Source organism: Carcharhinus amblyrhynchos, chromosome 2 (genome assembly GCF_965287045.1).
Source record: "Carcharhinus amblyrhynchos chromosome 2, sCarAmb.v2.hapA, whole genome shotgun sequence".
Lineage (NCBI taxonomy): Eukaryota > Metazoa > Chordata > Chondrichthyes > Carcharhiniformes > Carcharhinidae > Carcharhinus > Carcharhinus amblyrhynchos.
Genome location: NC_137325.1, coordinates 18894298 through 18915141, shown reverse-complemented (window position 1 = coordinate 18915141; position 20844 = coordinate 18894298). Strand labels below are relative to the sequence as shown.

Sequence of the window (20844 nt, the reverse complement as noted above, 5' to 3'; positions counted from 1 at the left end):
TCAGCAGATCTGACAGCATCTGCAGAGAGAGAGCTCTGACAAAGGGTCATCCAGACTCGAAACATTGCTTCTATTCTCTCCCCACAGATGCTGTCAGACCTGTTGAGATTTTCCGTTTTTGTTTAGGAATCTCATCTTTGTTTTCAAATCAAGTTTTTGGGAATCCAGATCACCAACAACCTGTCCTGGTTCCTCCCGCCCCCTAGGCCAACACTATACTTAAGAAAGCCCACCAACTCCTCTGCCTTCTCAGACTAAGGAAATTTGGCATGTCAGCTACGACTCTCTCCAACTTTTACAGATGCACCACTGAAAGCATTTTTTTCTGGTTATATCACAGCTTGGTATGGCTCCTGCTCTGCCCAAAACTGCAAGGAACTCCCAAAGGTCGTGAATGTAGCCCAATCCATCAAGCAAACCACCCATTGACTCTGTCTACACTTGCCGCTGTCTCGGAAAAGCAGCCAGCATAATTAAGGACCCACTCACCCAAGATGTACTCTTTTCCATCTTCTTCCGTTGGAAAAAAAGATACAGAAGTCTGAGGTCACATATCAACTGACTTAAGAACAGTTTCTTCCCTGCTACCGTCAGACTTTTGAGTGGACCTATCTTGCACTGAGCTGATCTTTCTCTACACCATAGCTATGACTGTAACACTACGTTCTGCACTCTTTCCTTTCCCTCTCTATGAACAGTATGCTTTGTCTACGTAGCACTCAAGAAACAATACTTTTCACTGTATATTAGTACATGTGACAAATCCCTCAAAGGCCTAGCCCTTCCTTAGGTTTATAATTTCCCCTTCCAACTCTGAGATCCCTGCAACACTCTATTCCACCCTCTTTACATCCTGATTTTTATTCATTCTGATTGTACCTTCGCTGCCTAAGCTATGTCCCTAAACCTCTCCAGCTCTCCACTTTCAGGTATATAGCTTTGATCACAACTTTCAACCCCTGGCCTAGTATCTCCTGATGCAATTCAATTAAAGGTGCAAGATAAAGTCAAGTTGTTATTGTTGCTGCCTGTAGCCAGTTCAGAATTGGTAAGAAATGGAACAAAATAGAGATTATTTTGAGCTTTTTCATGTAAGCTCTGCATCCAAACTCTCAGTAAGCCTCTGTTTTCTACATTCTGCCCTGCACACAGATTTCCCCAGCCAGTAGGAAAGGAACAGCAACCAAATACAATATCACATATGTTGTTTTCCTTCTGGTACTGTGGAAACCACCCCAAGATAGGAATAGCAGTGAGCGCCTAGGGCAAAGGATATTCCCGAACATTAGGAAGTGGCGATGGCTGAGTGGTATTATCACTGGACTGTTAATCCAGAAACTCAGCTAATGTTCTGCAGACTCGGGTTCGAATCACTCCATGGCAAATGACGGAATTTACCCGAACAGACGCTGGAATGTGGTGACCAGGGGATTTTCGCAGAAACTTCATTGTAGTGTTAATGTAAGCCTACTTGTAACACTTTAAACAATAAACAAAATCTGGAAATAAGAATCTACTGATGACAATGGAACCATTGTTGATTGTTGGAAAAACCCATCTGATTCACTAATGTCCTTTAGGGAAGGAAATCTGCTGTCTTACCTGACCTGGCCTATATGTAAGTCCAGAGCTACAACAATGTAGTTGACTCTCAACTGCCCTCCAAGGGCATCTAGGGATGGGCAATAAATGCTGGCAAATCAGTAACACCCATGTCCAACGAAGGGATAAAAAAAAATTAGGAATGAACTGCAAAATGGCACCTTACAAACAAGTGGTAATGGCCTCAACATAACATTATGTTTTCGCCTTCTTGGGAAGGAGCCATTTTAGGTGGACAATCTGCTAATCCCAAAGGAAAAAAACAAAATAACTCCACAGCTTCAGGCCTTCTTCCAAGATTTGATAACTGAGTGTAATTTTCAGTTCTGGGAAAAACTAAACCAGTGTATAGGTTGGCCAAAATTTTCCGACAGTTTCCACAGGTGGGATCATTTGATCCCGCTGCCGGCGTTCCCACCAATGAGTCCCCTTGCCACAGATTCCACAATGGTGAAGGGTGCAAAACCCATTGACGATAGGCAGAAGGACCAGAAGATCCCATTGGCGGCCAATGGGAGGCTGCCTCCACCCCTGTAAAGCGTGCTGCGGGGAACAGGGGATCCACCCCTCTTGTCTTTTATTCGTTCTTTGTGTTTTGTGGTGTGCTGCGAGTGTGTTGTCAGCTAACAAACAGTTGTTGGCACTCACATCAGTGAGCAAAAGGGTTGTGGGGTCAAGCCCCACTCCAGACAATCATTATCCTGGGTGACGCTCCCCTGCAGTACTGAGGGAGTGCTGCATTATTAGAGGTGTTCTTAAGTTTATTTACTAGTGTCACAAGTAGGTTTACATTAACAACACAATGAAGTTACTGTGAAAATCTCCTAGTCACCACACTCTGGCGCCTAATCGGGTACACTGAAGAGAATGCATCTAACCAGCACGTCTTTTGGACTGTGCGAGGAAACCGGAGCACCCAGAGGAAGCTAACGCAGACACAGGGAGAACATGCAGGCTCCACATAGACGGTGACCCACACTGGGAATCGAACCCAGGTTTATGGCACTGTGAGGCAGCAGTGCTAACCACTGCGCCACTGTGCTGCCCCAGTCTTACCCAGAGCAGAAAAATTGGCAAAGTTAGAAGCTATCATACTGCAACAGTGGGGAAAGCTGAACAATGTACTTAGTTCAAAAGCTTTTGTGCCTTGTATAAGACTATTGTCTCTCAATAACAATGCTCATTGGGATGTATCATGAACATAACTAAGAGGATGTCTCCTCTTCTTGTTTTGAAATCTGATTCATAAAATGTCTTTTATTCCCCCCAGCAGTGGATCAAAAATGGCCGACTGCAAAGCCAAACCGGCAAGGGGCGAGAGGGACCAACTTTCCACCAAGGTTCAGAGTGATAGGCTAAAGGAGAAAGTGGCCAAACGGCGCATATCTGACTCGAATGGCAGCGACGGGGGATCGACTCCAGTGGATGAGCTCACTGACCTCGAAGAAGCCTTCAGAAAATTTGCCATTCATGGAGACACGAGAGCCACGGGGAAAGAGATGAACGGCAAAAATTGGTCAAAACTATGTAAAGACTGCAACGTCATTGACGGGAAGAATGTGACGGTCACAGATGTTGACATTGTGTTTTCCAAAGTCAAGTACGTCCTTCATCTGCTGTTCAGCCAATGGGCGGTCACTTTTATTTTTTAATTTATTTTCATCTCCAAATATCCTCACCTGAATTAATCTTTAAGCAAAGTATTTTAATGTTTGCTTTGATTTATTATTGTCGTGTATTAATTAACAGGTGCAAAGTATTGTTTCTTGCATGCTACACAAAGCATACTGTTCATAGAGAAGGAAAGGAGAGAGTGCAGAATGTAGTCTTATAGTCATAGCTAGGGTATAGAGAAAGCTCAACTTAATGTGAGGTAGGTCCATTCAAAAGTCTGATGGCAGCAGGGAAGAAGCTGTTCTTAAGTCAGTTGGTACATGACCTGAGACTTTTATATCTTTTTCCTGACAGAAGAAGGTGGAAGAGAGAATGTCAGGGGTGCGTGGGGTCCTTAATTATGCTGACTGCTTTGCCGAGGCAGCGGGAAGTGTAGACAGAGTCAATGGACGGGAGGCTGGTTTGCTTAGTTTAATACAGCACAGAGATGGACTGTCTTCAGGAGCTTCTCAGATCACCATCATCTGCCTCGCGAGGTTTATTGTACGATGTACAAAAGGAAGCCAGTGGGACAGGGAAATCTGTGATGGTCAATGCTGTGCTTCAGGACCTGGTAGAAAAATTGCTGGACTTGGCTGTGTTGTTTCACGATTGACCCTCTTCCATCCAGGAAACGTAAGAATTGCAGCCACCTTGGGGCAGAAACGCACGGATCAACAAGTTGGCCAGGGTGGCTGGAGGAGGGTTAAAGTTACAGCAGAGCCCATGAACTTTAGTTTTACATAGGCTGCAGATTGCTGTTGGTGACAGCTACAGAACTAGTATTGTCCACAGGAAGATCCTTTCTGATTGTGGCACAGGTTAATTTCAGAAAGGTCAAAGCCTCGGATAATTAGCAGTAAAAGGAGAATTACCTAATTTCATCAGCTACTAATGTCACAAGTTCAAGACTTGTATCCCTTGACCGGGTGTAACATGTATGAAGCGAAGGGCCAGTGAGGAGCTGTCAATATCAAGGGCCAAATCGGCTGCCCCACGAATCGGGAGGAGCAATTATAGCCTGAATTTGTTGAACTCGGTTTTGTTGAGGCCACAAAGCTGTGAAGTACCAACTGAAAGATGGGTTGCGATTCCTGGAGCTTCTGTTCATCTTCAATGGGACAGTGTAGGAGGCTGAGGACAGAGAGGTCGGAACAGGGTGGAGAAAACTGTGCATCAGTCCTTTGTGTGAAGCCAAATGGTTTCCACAGCTATGGTAAATGGAATTCTTTGTCTACTGAGTAGGATACCAGGAAAGTCAGTAATAGGTTGCTTTAGTTTTCTATGATGAAGCACCTCAAAATTCTGGCTGGGATTTTCCAAAGAGGTTGAAAGCGGGCCTACTACTCACAGGATCACTACTTTAATGATCTTTCGAAAGAGTTTACACACTTGTGGTCAATCAGCGTACTGTTTTGAATGAAGACCTGAGTTTTATCCTCTGCCAAACCCACGAAAACCTCTAAAACAAGCAGTGATTCACCTAGGTTTAAACACTTTTTGTGAATGGAACTCTTATTAAAGAAATGTATTATGGCTGTAAATTTTTTTATAGCCGTATGAATCTCTCTGGAAACGTTGTTGGCCAGAGTTTGATCTGATTTAGTCATACGTACATTATAAATTGCATTATCAACCACCTGAAGTTGATTTGAAAAAATGTAATTGAGGCAATTCAGGCAGTGTGAGTTCTGCCCTGCCCCTGAATGATGCACCCAATGCATTGTGTGTACTGAATGATCATCACATTTACTACGTCCTGGAGGATGCTAGAATGATTTAGAATCATAGAATCCTACGATGCAGAAGGAGGTCCGTCAAGTCCGCACCGACCACAATCCCACCCAGGCCCGATCCCCATAACCCCATGCATTTACCCTAGCTAGTCCCCCTGACACTAAGGGGAAATTTAGCATGGCCGATCCATACATCTTTGGACTGTGGGAGAAAACAGGAGCAGCCGAAGGAAACCCACGCAGACGCAGGGAGTACGTGCAAACTCCACACAGACAGTTGACCTAAGCCGGGAATCGAACCTGGGTCCAAGGTGCTGTGAGGCAGCAGTGTTGACCACTGTGCCGTGGTGCTTGCAAACAGGAGCATTTCCCATGCTCCTGACACACGCACCATCTCACTACACACTAAATCTGGTTATTTTGAGATGATACAGAGTGGGGTTTTTCATCAGATATGCCTTCCTTTCATTTGGTTTGATTTATTATTGTCACGTATTGGGATACAGTGAAAGATATTGTTTCTTGCAAGCTGAACAGACAAAGCATACCATTCTTTGAGTACATAGGGAAGAAGGAGAGGGTGCAGAACAGTGTTGCAGTTACAGATAGGGTATAGAGAAAACTCAATTTAATATGATAGGTTCATCCAAAAGTTTGATGGCAGCAGGGAAGAAGCTGTTCTCGAGTTGGTTAGTAGGTGACCTCAGACTTTTATATCTTTTTCCTGACAGTAGACGGTGAAAGACAATGTCCGGGGTCCTCGATTATGCTGGCTGCTTTTCTGAGGCAGTGTGAAGTGTAGGAGGAGTCTGGGAGGCTGCTTTGCATGATGGACTGGGCTGCGTTCACAGTCCTTTGTAGCTTCTTGCAGTCTTGGTCAGAGCAGGAGCCATACAGAGCTGTGATACAACTTGGAAAGGGTGCTTTCTACGGTGCATCTGTAAAAAAAATTAGTGAGAATCCAGCGGATATGCAAATTTCCTTGGCCCCCTGAGAAAGGATGTTGGTAATTCCAGTTAATGCTGATGTGTTAGTAATAGAAAAAAAGTCATCTTCCCTTCTAATAATTTTCCTTAAATGATAACCTGCCACCTGTTCATCTTATAGAGAAGTGAGAATGGATCTTCATTAAGGCCTGTTACTTTTCAAGTGGAAAGTTATGCATATTACTATGTAATTTCAGAGTTTAAGAAGTCTGACTGTTGGAGATGATACTGTGGTTTGTAGTGATTATAGTATTATCTCAGCAAAACTATATCTGGCTGATTGGAATGTCATGTCTTGTTTGGGGATTGAATATGACAATGGTGAGACTGCAAGGTCTCTGCTTACAGCACCAGCCCATCAGATTTTAGGGACAAGCGCTAAAATGAATGATAAGCCTGAAAGAACTCTGAGATGATCATTTTGAGGTTCAGATTTAATGCAGATCGTGGGATTCTTAATGCTGTGTTATGTTATAGCACTCGAGTGTTGCAAATACAACAGGCTTTCACATCCAACGCAGGTTGATGAGGTGAAAGTCAAGTCATAATTGTATTTTTTATAGAATTGTGCAGTAGAGAAAGAGGCCCATCATGCCAGTACCAGCTTTTTGAAAGAAGTCTCCACTTTTACTCCATTGCCCTACAATTTTATCCCTTTCAAGTATTTATCCCAAAGTCATTTTGAAAATTATTGTTTGTGTCTATTTCTGCCAGTACCCCCTCAATTCTGCAAAGCAGAATTGGTTCCTTGTGGAAAAAACAGGGATATTGAAAGGCAAAAGGTGTGCGTGGGAGAATAGGACTGGAAGAAGTGTTTTGATAAAGAAGTTGCAACACAGACTTGACAATTAGTTCATGTAGTGGGTGGCACGGTGGCACAGCAATTAGCACTGCTGCCTCACAATGCCAGGGATCCGGGTTCGATTCCCACTTTGGGTCACTGTGTGTGCAGAGCCTGCACATTCTCTCAGTGTCTGCGTGGGTTTCCTCCAGGGTGCTCCGGTTTCTTCCCACAGTCCAAAGATGTGTGGGTTCGGTGGATTGATGATGCTAAATTGCCTCTTAGTGTCGGGGGACTAGCTAGGGTAAATACATGGTGTTATGGGGATTGGGCCTGGGTGGGATTGTGGTCAGTGCAGACTCGATGGACCGAATGGCCTCCTTCAGCACTGCAGGATTCTATGATTTCAGTGGTGCTAAGGCAGTGTAGAGGGAACTTTCCTCTGCACCCTGTATTACTGTCCATGGGCTGAACTACCTGATGTTCAGAGTGATGCAAAAATGTTGTATTATTAAAATCCTTGCCTCGATGTGCACCAATAAGATTTATATAAGTCTAATTGCTGTCTGGTAAATATCACAGTGCCCACTAGGCACTCTGGTTGAGCCTGTGAATCCTTTTCTCCTTGAAAAGGTCTTTGTCTTATTTTGAAACAAGGATTGAATTTTCCCCTAGGGGGAAAATTTCATGCCCCCCTTGCATGAAAGTTAGTAGTCACCACGTGGCTGACTGGTGGCCATTTTATGGCTGTCAGGCCACTGATTGGCTCAAAGCAGGTCTTCCATCCTCATCAGCAAGGAAGTCCCTCGTTTGACAGCTGCTAGCCAATCAGATGGCTTTCCATTTGCTGTCCCAGTAGCGCCACCAAGAGCACTGGCCATAGTTGGGACTGCAGGAGCTATCAGTGGAATCTGGACTTGTAGTTAAGTTCCCACCTATATTTTTGCGTTAACGCTTACTCTTCCCAGATGAGCCTTGCTTGGCTGTTGTTTCCTGTAGGGCAGCACAGTGGATAGCACTGCTGCCTCACGCCTCCAAGGACGCAAGTTCAATTCCGGCCTTGAGTGACTGTGTAGAGTTTGCACGTTCTGCCCCATATCTGCGTGGACTTCCTCCAGGTGCTCCGGTTTCCTACCACAGTTCAAAGATGTGCGGGTTAGGTTGACTGGCCATGCTAAGTTGCTCCTTGGTATCAGGGGGATGTGTAGGGTAAATACATGGAGCTCTGGGAATCGGGCCTGGGTAGGATTGTTGCTGGTGCAGACTCAATGGGCCAAGAGTCCTGCTTCAGCACTATGATTCTACAATTTGTCCTCCCAGCTCAGAACATTAGGAACAGTCATTCTGAATGGTAGAAGGGTCATTCAGCTCCTTTCAGCATTCAGTTAAATCATGGCTGATCTGTAACTTAGCCCCATTTAACTGCCTTGGCTACAATTTTCTCACGCCTCATTCCCTCAACTCACAGAAGTCTATTGATCTCTGCCGCAAAGGTTCCACATCTGCAACATTTTGAAGGAGAGAGTGCCAGATTTCCACGACCCTTTACGTGCAGGAGTGTTCCCTGAACTCCATTGCAAAATGATTTGATTCAAATTTGAAGATTATGTTGCTTTTGTTCTGGATTGCAGCACACACACACACACACACACACACACACACACACACACATTCATTCTCCCCACTGGAAGAAAGTTTTTTCATGTTTACCCTATCAAAGGCCTTTATTATTTTAAACACCCCAATTAGATCACAACTGAATCTTCCACATTCCAGGGAATAATCAACCAAGCTTATGTCACCTGTCCATAGAAGTTTGATAGGGTGGGAAGTGCACCAAATACCCGCCCCTACTTGAACATTAACACATAACCGCATAAGAGGGTCATTGTCATGTTCCCCATATCTGGGGCCCAGGTGTCATTCCAAGGATCATATTGACAGGTCTTTATTGTGGAGTGCTTCCTTAGATGCTCCTGTGAGATGTCACAGAGCCTATAGTCCAATAAAGAAATTCTGCTGTCTTATTACTGTACCTAAATCAGCTGGTGCACTGGAGGAATTCAAATATTGCTTTGTTTAGAACACATGTACATTCTTCTACATGGAGCCAAGATTCTGAAAGGGGCATTAGCACACCAGCAGTAAACAGAGTCTTTCTGAAGCCAGCCAGTGTCTGATGAATTGCTTTTTCCAGAGCAATGCTTCCTGAGTATATTTCCATTAACTTCAATAGCTGATGGCTAGAGGGTAGAGCGCCATTATTAACCTTTCACAGAAGACAGTCAGAGAACTTTTGCCGGATCGAGCCCAGGTCCCTGGCACCTTGAGGCAGCAGTGCTAACCACCGTTCTGCCTGCCTTCCAAACCGAAAGCTCTCCGACTGTCTTCTGTTTATAGGTGTTAATAATGGCACTTTCTGTGCCAAAAATAATCACGATTTGAGTTTTTTTTTCATGCTTTACTTTCGTACAGATCTGATTGATCTCATTTCCAAGTGATCAGACCTAAAGGCGTATTTGTTTCATCCTGATTCTATTCACATTGGTCTAAAGACATCACATGAAAACAGATGACATTTTGGTTATGAATTGCTTGTATTTTGATTTATTGCATGTGTGTGGAAAGAATGAAAACTGGACTGCTTTCATAGGACCCTTCACAACCACCTAAAAGAAAAATATTTTGCCAGTTGCTCTGTCCTACAATAAAAATTTATTCTACGAACACCAGGGCCCAGAACTTCTGCTACATAGGGAGGGGCAGGATTTGGAAGGCAGGCAGTATGGTGGTTAGCGCCGCTGCCTCACAGTGCCAGGGACCTGGGTTCAGCTCGACTTTGGGCCACTGCCTGGGTGGAGTTTACACATTCCCCCTGTGTCTGCGTGAGTTTCCTCTGGTTTCCTCCCACAGTCCAAACGTGCGCAGGTTAGGTGGGTTGGCAGTGCTAAATTGCCACTTAGTGTCCAAGGATGTGCAGGTTAAGGGAATTGGCCATGGTGCCCAGGAGGTAGCTGAGAAACTGGGGAATCCCTGGAAGTCCCCAAGTAACGAAGGACATGGTATAAATGCAAGCTGTTAGAAAGCTCAAAGAAAACAAATGTTTGCATTTTGCACTGATATTGTGTCACATTATATTCCCTGGTTTTGTACAGTTGAGATCAAATGTTAATAATCAGATAAAATAGGGTTAGATGGCGGGGATAATTGGATGAGAACGTTGAACCTCTATCGCCACATATGTGATGGAAACTGACTGTGAGAACATGCCATACTGTAATCACAACCTCCTGATAGAATCTCTACAGTGCACTGTGAACTCCAGCATACAGTGACTGCTAATCCCTGGAATATACAACATTTCCAGTACACAGGGACTGCTAATCCCTGGAATATACAACATCTCAAGTACACAGTGATTCCTAATCCCTGGAATATACAACATTTCCAATACACAATGACTCCTAATCTCTGGAATATATGCTGAAATAAAACCTGAGACTACTAAAGTTTAAAGCATTTCATCAAAGCATTTGCAATGAAAGCACTGTAGTAGGCTAACACTTTCTACTCAGTTTAGGGGAGGGAAGAGATACTGCCAAAATTGGAATTAACTTGGCCTTGTCAACTATGGATAAATATATGGATGATATTGGAATAGTGTAGGTTAGATGGGCTTTAGATTGGTTTCAGAGGTCGGCGCAACATCGAGGGCCGAAGGGCCTGTACTGCGCTGTAATGTTCTGTGTTCTACGTTCTAACTCAACACAGGGTAGGCTGCTTTGTTTCTGGTTAGCTTGTCTGCTGACCCCTCCACCTATCACTGCTTGTAACTCATTCCAGAGTGTGTACTCATCCCTCAACCAAAATCACTTCAATCTTGTTATTATCTCATTGCTGTCCATGGGATCTTGCTGTGTGCAAAGTGGCTGTCACATTTCCCTACATAATGGCAATAACAACTCCAATCAGAAGTACTTAATTGGTTGCTTTGGGATATTTGGGGGGAGGGTGATGGTGCTATAAAATGCAGGGGTTTACTCCATGTACCGAGGGATTACTGAGCAGACTATGGGGTGAATCTTTATAAGAGATTGCACATAGCCAGCACACATTGAAAGATCACAGGAACCGGTTTGAAAAGGAATATTGCCTTTCTAACATCTACTAATTTGTGTTCCAGGGCAAAATCTTACAGGACTATCACCTTTGACCAGTTTAAGGATGCTCTTGACGAGCTTGCACAGAAGAGGTTTAAAGGGAAGACCAAGGAAGGAGCAATCCAGGAGATTCACAAGTTAATTGAAGGAAAGTCACCTATCATTTCAGGCATAACAGTACGTCACAGGCCTCTTTGTACATTTGCAGCTACATGACTTAACTATCTATAATGCTACAGCACAGTCTGTGCCCCATATGGGACGTGTAACCCAGTAGTTGGATATGTAACTGTCTGTGCTCCCTTAATGTGGAGACGCTGGCATTGGACTGGGGTAAACGCAGTAAGAAGTCTCCCAACACCAGGTTAAAGTCCAACAGGTTTATTGGAAAGCAAATGCCACTAGCTTTCAGGGCTCTGCCCCTTAACTCCCCACTCACCTGACAAAGGGGCAGAACCCTGAAAGCTAGTGGTGTTTGCTACCAATTAAACCTGTTGGACTTTAACCTGGTGTTGTGGGACTTCTTACTGTGTGCTCCTTTATACATAGGATGTTTAGCAGAAAATCATCCCACCGAAGTTATTCTATAGAACCATAGAATCCCCACAGTGCAGAAGGAGGCCATTCTGCTCATTGAGTCTGCGCCCACCCAGGCTGTATCCCCACAACCCTTCATATTTACCCTGCTAGTCCCTTTGACACTAGGTTTAATTTAGCATGGCCAATCAGCCTAATCCGCACATCTTTGGAGTGTGGAAAGAAACCGGAGCACCCAGAGGAAACCCACGCAGACACGGGGAGAATGTGCAAACTCCACACAGTCAGTGACCCGAGGTCGGAATTGAACCCGGGCCCCTGGCACCATGAGGCAGCAGTGCTAACCACTGTGCCACCCAACATGACCTGCTATTTAACTGAAATAGCAGGTCATGTTCACGTGCAACATAGAAGCAGAAGAAGGCCATTCGACCCCTCATGCCTGTTTCTGCCATTCAGTAAAATCATGGCTGATTATAAGCGATGGTCAATATGTGACGACAGGATTTCACAATGTTTATTTTGGTTGAATGAATTAAAAAGCCAAGATTTTCAGGGCCAGCAAAAATTACAATGAGGTTTCATCTCAACAGAATGCAGTTTTCAGAAAAAAAATTGTCCGTTCGAATTCTTTTCCCCCATTATTTCACCATTTATTGCCCATCTCTGGTAGCCCCAAGAAGGGGGTGGACCGATCTCCATAGGCAGTTTGATACAACTGAGTGATTTGTTAGGTCATTTGAGAGGACAAATAAAAATCAACTACTTTGGTGTGGGAGGAAGTCACACATATGTCCAGGCCGGATAAAGATGACAGGTTTCCTTCCCTAAAGGATTTGGTGAACCCATGGGGCGGGATTTTCTGGCCTTGCTCGCCCCGAAATTGGAAGATCCTACCTGAGGTCAACGGACCTTTCCATGGTGTGTTCCTTCATCCGCTCCTATTCCTGTGGCAGGCAGGATGGTAAAACTCGCCCCATTGAGTTTTTACAACACTGGTCACTTTTACCGGTTTCAGATTTAAAAAAAATGCAAATGCCATGTTGAAAATTGAACTATTGATCTCTCACTTACTAAACTTCTAGATTGCCACTTCGGTAACATAATCACCATCATGCTTGAGCCTGTATCCAGTTTGTCTCTTCAGTGCAGTACTAAATGAGTGCTGCACTGTCAGAACATATTTCAGAAAAGGTGTTAAGCCAGGACCCTGTCTACTTGCTCAGGGGGGGTTCCAGTGAAAATATTTGAAGATGGGTGGACAGTTTAACTCATTGCTGTTTGTGGGATCTTGCTGTGCATAAATCAGCTACATTTGCCAGAATAATAACAACGACCGCATTTCAAAAAGTAGTTAATTGGCTGCGAAGCGTTCTGGGGCCTCCCGGGGACATTTTACTTGCTAAATAAATGTAAGCTGTTTATTTGTCTACTTGTTTCATGTTGCAAAGTGGAGTAGAGCAATTGTCGATTGAAAAGGAGGATGTTAGAATTTGGTGTTTGTGGAATTGTAAAATGCTTAGAGGTTAAAAGTGCAAGCACATAGAGTGCCCAAAGTGAAACATTTATATCAAAAGGCCAAGCAGCAGTGTTACCATGGCAACAGGCTTTCACGCTTTTGAATTTTTTGAATTCAGCCAATCAATTTGAATTAGGCACTTAGATACCAAGAACCTACTAAATTTAAACCTGATAGTTTTGGCAACCTAGGACCAATCCTATTGTGGGAAATATTGATATGTCATCACAGGTATAAAGGAAGAGGGCAGTGGGACAAAAGGCAGAGAACAACTGTCACCTATCGCAGCTGTTAGCTCAAAGCCTTGTCCAGTTAGCAAAGGTACCAAAGAAAAATCAACAGAGAAGGCCCAGAATATCCCAGAAGACACAAAACCTGGTTGTAATTAAGAGAGTGACTAAAATTCAATTTTTTTTTTGTTAATGAGTGGGAATCATATTTATTGGAACAGCATACCATTAGAATTGTGTTTTATTTGGTTTGTTAATAGTTTAGTTAACCAGTCACTGTTAGTTAGATAAACAAATTGTTACTTGTTGATTTTAGAGAATATGTCAGGGAGTTATTTTGATTTAGCCACTAGAAGTTACTGAAGAGCAGAGCACTCACTTTAACAGATTATAGGGGGAAAGTATTCCTCTTTGAGTGGTTAGGTGTTAGTTTTCAGAAGGGGAGCCACCTCTGCTTTAGAACACAGGTTGAAAGCACTGGACTTGGCACTAATGTTCTAGCTCAAGCTCTGCACATTATCATGCATTTGTGCATTCTTAGATTGGGTGCCTCTACAAATGCAGCTCCACACTTGTTGCCAGGACTAATGTTCTCCAGAGTCTAGACTAAGGTTGCCAAAAATACTAATTTGTTGTCTGCAAGGAGAGGCGATGGCCTAGTGCTATTATCGCTGGGCTATTAATCCAGAAACCCAGTGAATCTTCTGGGGACCCAGGTTTGAATTCCGCCATGGCAGATGGTAGAATTTGAATTCAATAAAAGAATATCTGGAATTAAGAATCTACTGATGACCATGAAATCATTGTCAATTGTCAGAAATACCCATCTGGTTCACTTACGCTCTTTAGGGAAGGAAATCGTTACCTGAACTGGCCTACATGTGACTCCAGAGCCACAGTAACGTGGTTGACAACTGCTCTCGGTAACTAAGGGTGGACAATAAATGCTGGCCAGCCAGTGATACCCATGGCCCACCAATGAATAAAGAAAAAACACATTATTCGGTAAATCTCACAAAGCATGCTTTGGAGGCACTGTTCAGGAATACCATACAGACACCCGTTAAAGCTTGTTGAGCACTGAGCTTAGCACTTCTGAAATGCTGGACACATTTTGTTTGTGAAAAGGCTGTTTACAAACGTCAGACAGAAAGGAGACCAATTTGTAACACCGGAGAGCACAAAACACTTTAAAACCAATCCGGTACTAATAGAATGTAGTCACCATTGTCCTATAGGAAATACAGCAGCCAATTTGCACTCGGCAAGCTTCTGCAAACAGCAATGAGTTAACTGACCAGATAATTGTGGTGTTGGCCAAGGGATGAATGTTGGCCAAGACACCAGAGAGAGCCACCCCTTTCTCTTCGAAATACTGCCCTGGGGCCTTTTACATCATGATGTGGAGATGCCGGCGTTGTCTGAAAGGAGGGGTGATGGCCTCTCCTCTCAGACCTTTTACATCCACGTGAGAGAGCAAAAGGAGCCTCAGTGAAAGACGTAGGTACTACCAGAGGTAGTAGAGACGGGTACAATATTGTCTTTTAAAAAGCATTTAGACAGTTACATGGGTAAGATTGGTATAGAGGGATCTGGGCCAAATGCAGACAATTGTGACTAGCTTAATGGTAAAAACTGGGTGGCATGGATAAGTTGGGCTGAAGGGCATATTTCCATGGTGTAAACCTCTGTGACTCTACTGCATTTAAATAACAGTCTAAATGTTGTTCTCAATCCCTTAGCATGGGACTTAAATCCATAAAGCTTTAACTTTGGGAAGAAATTACAGTCCCCTGAGCCAAGATGATACCCGTGTACAATTCTATAAAAGCTTAAATTTGCTGTCTTAAAAATTATGCACCAAAAGTACTTTTTTTTTAAGTGTAATAATGCTTTAACTGCTTTCTCTGCAGAAAACTGTGCTGTCTCCCACATTGACACGGCTAACAGACACTTCAAAGTTCACCGGTTCCCACAAGGAAAGGTTTGATCAAAGTGGGAAAGGCCGAGGAAAAGCAGGCAGAGAGTATCTGGTTCAAAACACGGGCTACGTAGTGGGATACAAACACGCTGGCACTTATGACCAGAAAGTAAAAGGAACTAAAAACGAGTAAACTTTTCTCAACACACGCACTACCTTCACCAGGAATGTATCTCTAAGTGGCTTGGCTGAAACGATCATAGTAGGAACCTAAATCATTGTCCTTCATTTCAACATATTTCTAGTTTGTTAGAAAAAGCATTGACATTTATACCTCCAATTAGAAATACAGAAAGACCCTACACCTTCCATTATTCCCCAACGCCATCATTGGTCTAGCATGAATATCTCGTTTTTAAATTACTGTCAGTGATCAAGTACAATATAGCACCACCAATGATTATTAATCAATGGACCAATCTTCTAATGGACAACTCCAGCTAGTTCATTACCACAAGCATTTGAAGTGGTTCATCTTGGTGCAATATGGTCACCCCTTTGTGTGTGAATAACCTTCTCTGAGGCACAAAAACATTGCTCTTTCTCTGCATCACAAGGTGACCGCCCCTTCTTGCAACAATCGGACAGACAAACCTTTCCAGGCTCTGTGATGTTCTGCAAAATCCTCATTCAAAGTTGGGAAGGTGTCATGAAACTTTATGCTGTGGGCTCTCTCTCACTCAGAACTCTGATTGAAGAGGTAGGTGCCCAAAATGGAAGAACACAGAAATGTCAGTCTCTACAGGCCGGGTGCAGGTGTGTGTCCTCTTTGGCTGCCTCACCGTACAAATTTCTTTTGAATCCGAGTGGTCAGATGGCAAAAGACAAATCTCACCATAGCCAATGAACAGGATTTTCATTGTGAAAAATGCATCGTAAAGAGGTGAAAAGGTATCTGCAGGTTCACACTGGTAACACATTGTCCTCCAATACCAATTTAACCGTGCAGCCCTTAAAGATGTGCTCAACATAAAGGGGACCGGACCCGTGGACCCAACTGCTGTGTTTTGCCTGACAAAGGAATACTTGGATAAACTCTGAAGTGTCAAGAATCAGCACTGTCAACCTTTTGGGCGAAAGCAAGATTGGAACCAGTGGATTTAGCAAGTAGGCTTGAGGACTAAGACTCACAGACACCACAGATAATTGAAAAATTATGGCTAGCCACAGTGACTGCATGAAGAACACTGAATAACCTGAAGATACGGATGGGTAGCTATTGGGAGAATCCAGGAGGCAAGTGAATCAGCACCTTCACACGTCTGCCCATATCCGGATACCTGTGTGCCAATCTGACTGCGATGAAAGACTTCCAACTGTTTTAATGATTCTCAGTCAGATCTTGAACAGTTTACACTGAATGAAAATAACAGCTGGAGATCGATGTTTCTGTATCCTCGTACAAGTAAAAATGACCAAGCCTGCCTGAAAGCATTATACAGTCCGGGAAGTAGGTATTTGTGCTGTATCAAAGCAAATACTGCCTGTACAACATAGATAGGAACTGTTTCTTTCTCTCTGGACCCAGATACATTTTGACAATGAAGATGCAGAATCTGTAAAATGGTCAGACAGATCTTTGATTAGAGTTCTAACAAAAACGTACAGTTAGCACGGGTTCTACAGGCCTCGAGGGAGACATTTATCAATCAATGGTTCTGTTAGGGGAGTAACATGTATTACAGTGATTGTGTATGTTATAATGATGGACCTTGTACTACTACATTCTTGCCTCATTCTGCTTAGGGGAGTAATTGGAAACTGGCACGTGATCACCTCCTTTGTTTCTGGCACATTGCTACTTGGTTTCATTCCACCTTTATCACATTCTGCTAAGCCTACTCTCTGCTCTTCAGCTTAGGGCTGTTTTATCTTGGCGTTTCTTGGTGAATTATTCCCTCGGGAGATAAATTGTGCGCTCTGTGGAATGGCCTGGCCTTGGCTGCAAAATGAACGAAAGCTTTAGCTGATTCGCTTCTGAACACTTCACTTCTGATATCCCGTAATTGCACAGGGCAGATCCCATCTCATAAATGAGGTACCGATAGGAATATTGAAGGAAGACTCGTGAATGTGAAGATTTAAACTGGTACTTTAATAACAAGGGAGCATGGCAATCATTTTAATACTTCCATGTAACAAAACTAGTCTAGAAACAGTGGAGCAGGTGGCGTTGATGCTTTGTAAACTACTCCTAAAATGAGACAAATGAACAAATCCCATTCCTCTGCAAACTAAGTATGATCATGATGCAACAGCTCGCAGTTGACTACACATTCCATCGCACACAACATGGGCACACTCTTCATCTAATCTCCTTTAATTTACATTTCAATGTTTCAAAGATTCAGGTTTCGTTAGCCACTATCCAAAGCTGAGAGTTTTTTTGTTGCGAAAATGTGGCGCCATGTTCTTCTAGGCTATGCTGGCTTCCTCCCATCTACTATTTCCCATTTTATATCCCAAGCTTTGTTTCCCCTCTCCCCTCCACTGTCTGACTCAGTCTTCTATGGAGGAGAGATTCAATTGGTCTCTCAATTTGTATGTATTCTTTCAACGATTGCCCGTAAGAAGCCAAATGCCTCGTAAGGTGGGTTTGCACTGCCTCAGAGGTACGACGGTCTTAAGGAAATGGTTAAACTTGTCCCCGACCCGGCAAGAATTAAGGCCACGTCACCCCTTCACCTTAGGGTCTGTTGTGCTGAAGTGGGGACAACTATCTTCACAGTTTTTGTATTATTCAAGGGAAAATCCAGCAGACAGAAGGTTAAAAAAATCGACTGCAACTGAAATAGAAAGCTTCCAGATGTGTTACGACACATTGCAAAAGATTGTTCTGCAGAGATGGTTTATACTGAAATTAAATACCTCAAATTACATGTAAATAGCCAATCTTGGTATATGTGAAATATCCAACACAGTTATAATCCACAACATTGATCATTGCTCCATTAAAATTGACGTGTTTATCATTAAGACTTTAAAAAATAGCTCAATCGTTTTGTCAGTGTTTACCCTTACAAATCCTAAGATCCACCTATACGTAGACAGTTCAGGATGTGCACTATATTCTAAGGTACAGTTTCCATTACAGCACAGCTAGTTGCTGCTTCTTCACTGCCAACTAAAGTACACAAGACATAACTGCTGAGGTTGTTACTGCCTGCAGAATTTGGGGCAGTTTCTGCTATTGAGCTAATACGCACTGCACAGATGCAAGTTTCTGTTTTACGATGAGTCGACATTCAGAAACTTAAGCCATTGCTAATGCTTGATAACAAATCAAGACTTGTAATTATAGCGTAAAGCTTTCCAGTGTGCACAGTGCCTGGATACTTTGGTTCAAATCTTACCCTGCGCCAAGCACTTTATTCTTTCCCTTTTTTTCCTAAACTGTAATAGAAAGGAACATTGTCGGAGGGCTAAAAGCAAGCTACGGGTGTTGTGAATAGTACTGTCTCTCCAGAATGACGTTCTTATTTTTTTACATTGCTAGCTCCATCTGTATATCAGAGACTGCCAAATATTGTCACATGACTGACTAAATTTTGTGAGAATAGGAATGAAATAAAGTCTAATTTGCAAAACTATCAAGGTGCTGTGTAATCTAGTTTTATCAATCATAGAATCTTAGGAACTCTACAGTGCAGAAAGAGGCCATTCGGCCCATTGAGTGATGGGCCAAAAGGCCTCCATCTGCACAGTAGGGTCTGCACTGACAACAATCCCACCCAGGCCCTATCCCCATGACCCCAATTACTCACTCTGCTAACCCCCTGACCCTAAAGAGAAATTCAGCATGGCCAATCCTTCTGCCTGCACGTCTTTGGACTGGGAGGAAACCAGAGTACCTGGAGGAAACCCACGCAGACACGTGGAGAACGTGCAAACTCCACACAGTCACCCAAGGCTGGAATTGAATCTGGGTCCCTGGCACTGTGAGGCAGCAGTGCTCGACACTGTGCTGTCCCAAATCCTAAACGTGATGGCTGGAATTCTCTGGCTGTTCATGCTGGCATGGGGATGACATCAATGAGAATTCCACTGACAGTGGCAGGACCAGAGAATCCCGCCGCTAGCAAACAATGCACCACCTCCCACTGGTGGGAAACGCATGCCTAGGAGGCTGTAGAATCTCACTCGACATCTCCATGATTTCACCCTGATACTTTAAAAGCAGACCAGCTTGGGTATTATTGTTATATTTGTATGAATTCCCCTCCATTCTCTGGCTTTTCAAAACACAGTAAGAAGTGTCACAACACCAGGTTAGAGTCCAACCAGTTTATTTGATCAAATAAACTGGTTGGACTCTAACGTGGTGTTGTGAGACTTCTTACTGTGTTTACCCTAGTCCAACGCCGGCATCTCTACATCATGATTTTCAAAAAATTTCAGGATTTGTTCTTCGAAGAAAATTTGCCCATCCTGCTATTTAATAGCTTAATTCAAAACGATATAAATCTGCTATACGTGCATTTGAGGAATGGGGATAGCCAGCCAGGGGAATCTCCTCTTCTTAGGCAGTCCCTTGGGATTGAGGACAACTTGCTTCCACTCTGGTGGGACAGGTTCTTAGATGGTTGATTAGTGTGATCTGCAGACCCTGCCCCTTGCAGGGCAAGTGGCACTCCAAGGGTGGAGCACATGAGGTGTTTGGAGGTTAGTGTGCTGTCTCAGATGCCTTGACTTTGTCTCTATATGTTCCCAGTGAAATCTCTTGATGGTTCCAGCATGAACCTTCTCCAGTTTGGTCAGTCACAAGCTGGGAACCCGTTTGAGTCAACGGAGATGTTTTATCTCTTCAGGGGTACTTTGAGGACGTCACTGAAGTCTTTCTGCTGTCCTCTTGGGAGTCTCCTGCCGCAATTTTAATGACATTAAGGGAGAGATTATTGACATTACACCATTTCACCAGATTCTCTGTCTCGTTCTTGAACTCCATCTCATCATTGTCCGAAATTCGATCCACTCCAGTGGTGTCATCGGCAAACTTGAAAATGGAGTTGGAGTGGAATTTGGCTATGTAGTCATAGGGTTAAGGGACTGAGGACACCGTCTTGTCGGGCACCAATATTGAGAATGATCATGGAGGAGGAGTAGTTGCCTACCCCTTACTGATTGCAGTCTGTGGGTTAGGAAGTTCGGGATCCAGTCGCAGAGGGAGGAGCCAGGCCGTAGGCCACATTTGGGGATGATTTTTGTTGGGATAATGGTGTTGAAGGCTGAGCTGTAGTCAATAAATAGGAGTATGACATAAATATCCTTGTTATCCAGGGTTGAATGTTGGGCCAGGGTGACAGTTGTGGACCTGTTATGGCAATAGGCAAACTGTAGTGGATGCAGGCAATCTGGGCGACCAGACTTGATGTGTAGCAGGACTAGCCTTTTGAACCACTTCATAATGATGGATGTCAGAGCCATCGGATGATAATCATTAAGGCACGCTGCCTAGCCTTTCTTTTGTACCAAGATGATGGTCACCATCGTGAAGCAGATAGGAACATCAGATCAGAGTAAGGAGAGGTTAAAGATATCTGTGAACACCCCTGCCTGTTGGTCCATGCAGGATCTGAGCGCTTATCCAGGTACCCCATCCGGTCACAGCTGGAGCATGGCAAAATGTCATGTGATAAAACCTTGAGGAATACAATTAATC

At 43.6% G+C, this 20844-nt stretch overlaps 1 protein-coding gene across 1 annotated transcript in view; it reads left to right on the top strand.

Annotated features, from left to right (window-relative positions):
* Positions 1-18775, top strand: part of tppp (tubulin polymerization promoting protein) — a 35863-nt gene extending 17088 nt beyond the window's left edge. Inside the window, exons 2-4 of the mRNA XM_080203021.1 lie at positions 2876-3202; positions 10942-11095; positions 15118-18775. Of these exons, the coding sequence (XP_080059147.1) occupies positions 2886-3202; positions 10942-11095; positions 15118-15318 (672 nt within the window). The 5' untranslated portion in view covers positions 2876-2885 and the 3' untranslated portion in view covers positions 15319-18775. The remainder of the gene's footprint in view (positions 1-2875; positions 3203-10941; positions 11096-15117) is intronic.
* Positions 18776-20844: the final 2069 nt, after the last annotated feature.